Source organism: Octopus bimaculoides, chromosome 7, assembly GCF_001194135.2.
Source record: "Octopus bimaculoides isolate UCB-OBI-ISO-001 chromosome 7, ASM119413v2, whole genome shotgun sequence".
Lineage (NCBI taxonomy): Eukaryota > Metazoa > Mollusca > Cephalopoda > Octopoda > Octopodidae > Octopus > Octopus bimaculoides.
This window is the reverse complement of record NC_068987.1, coordinates 40,991,841-40,998,583: the sequence shown is the minus strand read 5'-3', so window position 1 is coordinate 40,998,583 and position 6,743 is coordinate 40,991,841. Positions and strand designations below refer to the sequence as shown.

At 37.1% G+C, this 6,743-nt stretch overlaps 3 protein-coding genes across 5 annotated transcripts in view; 2 read left to right on the top strand and 1 right to left on the bottom strand.

Moving 5' to 3' along the window:
- LOC106869388 (fatty acyl-CoA reductase 1) overlaps positions 1 to 6,743 on the top strand; it is a 422,225-nt gene that overhangs the window by 213,863 nt on the left and 201,619 nt on the right. The window lies entirely within an intron of this gene.
- LOC106882603 (putative fatty acyl-CoA reductase CG5065) overlaps positions 1 to 6,743 on the bottom strand; it is a 125,191-nt gene that overhangs the window by 42,637 nt on the left and 75,811 nt on the right. The gene's annotated exons all lie outside the window — the stretch shown is intronic.
- Positions 1 to 6,743, top strand: part of LOC106873138 (histone acetyltransferase KAT8) — an 86,188-nt gene that overhangs the window by 72,061 nt on the left and 7,384 nt on the right. For both annotated transcript variants that reach the window (XM_052969539.1, XM_052969537.1), the window contains one exon: positions 5,083 to 5,176. In XM_052969539.1, the coding sequence (XP_052825499.1) occupies positions 5,083 to 5,176 (94 nt within the window). The remainder of the gene's footprint in view (positions 1 to 5,082; positions 5,177 to 6,743) is intronic.

The window sequence follows — 6,743 nt, the reverse complement described above, 5'->3', positions numbered from 1 at the left end:
ATATATATATATATATATATATATATATATATATACGTGTGTGTGTGTGTCTTTTTATAATATTTTTAGAGTTATATGAAATAATACAAGTTGATAGTTTGTTACTTGATTTTGAACTCAGAATTGCAGAGAAGGTATCCATCCCCACTAACTTTTACAGAAATGCCACACAGGAGCCTATTTGTGCATTATAATTCACCCCTACCCATCAAAACTAAGACAGCCTACATATGAAATGAGTTCCACAGGATGTTATAAAACATTGAGGTAGGAGACAAAATAACCAGCATGATAAAATTCCTTAAAGTCTTTATAGAGAATGTTTTTCCAGACTCTTTCACTGAAAAGAAAACAACTGTCAGTATGGAAGTTGCAGAAATCTATATGGAAATTATGGAAATTCGACAACTGAATTTTTTATCTAAACCTAGAAATAATGAATATTAAAACAAAATTTTGTACAGAACCTCACAGTGAGGGATTGTATTGGAAATCTGCCTACAGTTCTTGCCAAATCCACATGATGTAACTGCCGTTGGCATATCTGAAGAAATAACCAAACTTGTCCAAGGACTTAGACTGCATTTCTCCAAATAATGTTCTCTACCTTGGTCCACCAGGATCCAAGTCTAGACTGATCAAGTTGATATTCTCAAGCTCTACCAAAGCATTTAGTCTTGGACAAGGCTTAGCGTGAAAATTGGATTACCTTTTGAACTCATCCTGGCTTACTACCTAATATACACTTAAAGCTACTTGCTGTAGCTTCTTTGCATTGTGACTCAGCACTGTATGAAAGTTTTAGCCTATGCGATGACAAATATGGAAATTTGTTAAGTCTGGTGAGACATGGAAAAAGGATACCAGCTGGTCTGAGGATAGTATGCCCATAATGGTAATGGAAAAGTTCTGGGAAACTAAACAAAAACAATGCGTCATCCCCTGTATATCATCATGATCGGCTTAAATCCAGATACAAATTACTGTCCTTAAATGCCTGAAGTTTATGCTATCTGATCCACCTTTTTGACTCTTACATCAAAGGTATTAACCTCGATTCCATTACAGTCACAGAAATAAGGGCACAATGGTGTTTTTAGCTTGGCTAGCTACTTGTTTCACAAGAACTGCATTGTTCTGGGGGTGTTTGTTCAAACTTTTTACCAATTCCTTGTGATGATCTGAACAAATCATAACGTATTTTTCTGTGAATATATATATATAAACATGTCAACACTTCTACTCGGAGTCTCTCCTCCCCACCCCCAACTACCATCAAGACACACAGCTTTTTGACATCCTCAGAACAGCATCTAAGAGAACAGCCACTTATGTTTTCATTGCTAGTGATTGGTTGGGAAACCTTTTGTTGGCTGCAAAGTGTAAATGATTTCTTTGATTTAGTACCGGATAATGAGCTGGTCCCAAGTAGTCACTTCCTACACTAGAGGCAACCACACTTTAGGTCTACTCTTTACTACTATTTCTGAAATAGTTTACGGTGTTGCTGCAGAGGAACCTTTAGGTGACTCTGATCATGCTATGATCATTGCCAATTTGGTTCTTATTCACATAAGCAAAAATTATCACTACCTCTAAACTGCTCACTTTGACTGGAACTCCTGCTGCACCAAGTTACAATGCTCAATCAGGCTTGTATTTTATGATTCTGGAGATGTCACTACTGTACTTCAGAACATCCTGAACTTAATCTGGGCTGTGCTTGAAACACCACATAAGTGCATTAAAAATCCCAAGCATGCAATTTAGGAAACTGCAGCAGTCTGACTTACCAGTAAAGAACATTGTGATGCTGAACAGGAATACAGACGACATGGAACACAATAATGCAATAGATCATCTAGTTATCTCAAGTAGGTGACTAAAAAGGCAGTGCTTGAGTTTGAACAATGTGTAGCAACCAACTCTGTTAGCAAAGTGTTCTGGAAATATGTACATTTGAAGCAGAAATTCGTTCTCCGGTTGGTCCTCTTTGCAATCCTCACACAGGTCAGATTACTGATGATCCCAAAGAGTGTGCAGAACTTATTGCTGAATGCTATGTTGGCATTTTTGCTGTTGAAAATCCCATTGTACCATTTTTTCCACCTCTGACATCAAATTACACTTTACTCTTTTACTTGTTTCAGTCATTTGACTGTGAGCACCGCCTTTAGTCGAGCAAATCGACCCCAGGACTTATTCTTTGGAAGCTTAGTACTTATTCTATCGGTCTCTTTTGCTGAACCGCTAAGTTATGGGGACATAAACACACCAGCATCGGTTGTCAAGCGATGTTGGGGAGACAAACACAGACACACAAACATATACACATACATACATATATATATATACGACGAGCTTCTTTCAGTTTCCGTCTACCAAATCCACTCACAAGGCTTTGGTCGGCCCGAGGCTATAGTAGAAGACACTTGCCCAAGGTGCCACGCAGTGGGACTGAACCCAGAACCATGTGGTTGGTAAGCAAGCTACTTACCACACAGCCACTCCCGCATCTTTGGTTTACACCTGCAATACTGCAATATCTTCTCAAGAATAAGTGCAACTGTGCCTCTTCTGGTCTTGATGGTGTTAACATATCTGCTTTTCAAATGTGGCGGGTTCTTTCTTTAGCACCAGCTTTTATTCTTCTTTCAATTCTGCCTTAATAACTATGTCACTCCAGAGCAGTGGAAAATTGCTAGCGTCATTCTCTTGTTCAAAAAGGATGATTGCACATCACCTGGCTATTACTGTTTAATCAGTCTTACGAGTTACATTGCCAAACCAAGGGAGTCCTATGCCAGAGAAACTCTTTGGAACTTGTGGAACCCTGTTTTATTTGACCCTCACAATTTGGATTTATCCCTAACTGCAGCTGTTGTGGTCAACTCGTCAAGTTTCTTGAAGATATCACCCGAATCACTGATGACAGCTCATTGGTAGATGTTATCTATCATGACCTTACTAAAGCCTTTAAATCTGCACCACATAAAAACTTATGACAAAACTCTCTGTAATGGGTGTAAGAGATGATCTTTATAACTGGTTTAAGTTCATCATTCTTAGTTGAAAAAAGGTAGTCATGTTTTTAGCACAGCATTCTGACCCTATGAGATGATATCTGGGATCTGTTCTTGGACCCCTACTACTTGTGTATCTTAATGACATAGATGCTAGCTTGAAAAATTTTAGTATTGAAATATGCTAATGACACCAAGCTGTACTTTGAGATAAAAAGAGCAGATTCTATACATTATAAATCTTTCCTTCAATCAGACCTGGATACAATGCATCAATGGATAACTGACTGACCTTTGTCAGCTGCTCTCCAGCTATCTTTTTTAAAGCTGTATGGCTATGGTATATCCACTCTTAAAATTGACATCAGTAATCTGAAACCCCTATCTTGCTCAGAATATCAGAAGTCTTCTGAGGAAAGCATGCCTGGCCTAAGGGAGATATTATCTTGCTTGAAAACAGATGAGAGTTGGTGATAGAGGACATTTGGCTTCAGAAAATCTGCCTCAACAAATTCTGTCTGACCCATGCAAGCATGGAAAAGTGGACATTTAATGAAGAAGTGACAGTTACATTTAGTTAACAAAGAGTGTACTAATATTTTTCAGGAACATTGCATGTAAATGTGTTTTGAGATAAATTTCAATCACATCCTTTTTGTTTTTCTGAGTTGGAATTGATTGGTTTAGATATTTAGGGTTTTATGTAATTTGCATGATATTTGTATGGTATTTACATTGTAGTTGAATGTAATTTGAATAATAGCTGTATATAAGTTGTAACTTAAGTGTGTAATTAAAAATACTATTTTCAGCCTGATTAACTGAGGGAATAAGGGTTCAAAATAAGTAGCTGTGGCATGGAATATATTAATCTAGGGTCAGAAGACAAATATAAATTATTAATCCTTCTGCAGTTAGTTGTAAGTGATTGTACATAGATTTTCTGATATATCTAGAACCAAAATATCTGACTGGATATATTATGGAAGGCGGAGGGGATAATTATTTTTCTTCAAAGTATTTCTGGTCATGGCACTTTATTCTATTTGCTTCAATTTACATTTTCTTTTTTGAGAATAGGTGCCAGAACATTTAAGAGAGTTCCTCAATATCGTAACATATAATATAGAATAATGAAATACTCTTTTTTTATTGTTGTAGATATGAGAATGTTATTCTCTTAATATCAAATTGGTTTAGATATGAGGGTTTTGTACTCTTAATATCTAAAACAATCAAATTAGTTTTTGATTCATAGATATTTATCTGTTGAGTGTTTTAATGCTATAAAAAACAGAATCAAATATCAACCCTATGTGCCCTAAAGGTTGGTCAAATAATCCAAGTAACTAAATATGTATAAAGTGAGAGCTCAATAAATTTCTATCAAAAATAGACTGGCTAAAATTAACTATAAAGGAAATTGATTCGACATTTATAAAATTTTTCAAATCTACTACTGCTGGCAATCATCCCATGACATGAGTAAACAAACATTCCCGTATTACTTTAAAGGATACTGCAACTGGAAGTTTAGGAAATCATCATCATATCACCAGTTTCCCCACTTTTCTATGATTCCTGAATCAGATGGAGTTTATTGAGGCAAATTTTCTATGGCTGGCTGCCCCTTCCTATATTGCCAGCTCTTACCTTTTTCTAAGCAAGGTTATATTTTCCCATCACAAGACATGTTTTTAAAGACTTTTGGAAATGAATGACACTGCTTGTATGATAGTGATGCTCATTTACAACTATCACACAATGTCAAGACAACACACACACATATATATGATAGGTTTATTTTTCTTTCAGTTTCTGTCTACCAAATCCACATACAATCCAGGGCTATAGATGATACTTGCCAAGAGTATCATGTAGTGGGACTGAACCTAAAACCATATGCAACCTTCTCTTTAATACAGGAACTCTATCCCAGTTTAGGTGTCTGGTATTTGATTTTCCATGCCAGCATAGAACAAGGATGTTGAATGATGATGATGATTTTATTGAATAGAATTTGTTTATTAATTGATTGAATTATTTTTTGTTCTTACAGGAAAAAGAGAGCCCTGATGGAAACAATGTAGCTTGCATCTTGACATTACCACCATTTCAACGGAAAGGCTATGGCAAATTCTTAATAGCATTCAGTAATTTCTTCTTTTTAAGCTTTTACATTATTTTATCATGGTTGATCTAAGGTTGTTTATAGTGGGTCTATTCAGTGTTGGTAGATGACACATTTGTAGTTGTATTCAGTCTACTACATTTACCAAACTGATTCTCTTTTTATAGTTTCTTTGGTTAAATCACCATAGAAATACATTTCTTCATCACTATATGAACATGTAAGTATACTTATACATATATATAGAAAGAAATAAGCAGAAAACTTGTGTGATATTCAAAGCTATATAGAACACACACACTTTTCAGCAAAATGGGGAAATAATTACATAACAAGTAGAGGCGTTATGTAATCATGCCTTTCACACCTCATCAGTATACTGTCCAAATATGTTGAATCTCTGAATATATATTTTCTCTGTTATGTAAATGGTCAAATTGCAGGTCACATAAATAGACAAAGCACCACTTCAAGGAAGTCAGAATGATGCCATGCCTGTGTCAAAACCAGGAAGTAAGAGAGAAATAGAAAAGGAAAAAAAGAGACAAAAATAAAAAAGAAAGACAGGATCTAGCAAATTGTCATGGCCAAGGGGCTGTTAGGGAGAGGTCATTAGGCCATGAACTAGACAGAGGTAGCCAATTAGACATAAATACATGTCCAATACAAAGGACGTAAACCATATACAGACACACATGCAAGTATGCACACACAGACACACACATACTCGTCTACTTATATATATATATATCATCATTGTTTAACATCCGCTTTTCATGCTGACGTTAAACGATGATGATATCATCATCATCGACATCATCGTCGTTTAACGTCCGCTTTCCATGCTAGCATGGGTTGGACGATTTGACTGAGGACTGGTGAAACCAGATGGCTACACCAGGCTCCAATCTGATTTGGCAGAGTTTCTACAGCTGGATGCCCTTCCTAACGCCAACCACTCAGAGAGTGTAGTGGGTGCCTTTACATGCCACCGGCACGAAGGCCAGTCAGGCGGTACTGGCAACGGCCACGCTCAAAATGGTGTATTTTATGTGCCACCCACACAAGAGCCAGTCCAGGGGCACTGGCAACGATACACATACATATATACACACACACATACCGATATATGTGTCTATACATACATATAAGTATACACATATATACATCTATGTACTGATATATACACAACCACACACACAGACACATATATATATTTATTTACTAACAAATATACATACGCATGTGTGTATATCATCATCATCATCATCATCGTTTAATGTTCGCTTTCCATGCTAGCATGGGTTGGACGATTTGACTGAGGACTGGTGAAACCGGATGGCAACACCAGGCTCCAATCTAATTTGGCAGAGTTTCTACAGCTGGATGCCCTTCCTAACGCCAACCACTCAGAGAGTGTAGTAGCTGCTTTTACGTGTCACCCGCACGAAAACAGCTACGCTCGAAATGGTGTCTTTTATGTGCCACCCACACAAGAGCCAGTCCAGGGGCACTGGCAACGATCTCGCTCGAAAACCCTACACGGCCAGTCAGGCGGTACTGGCAACGGTCACGCTCAGGATGGTACA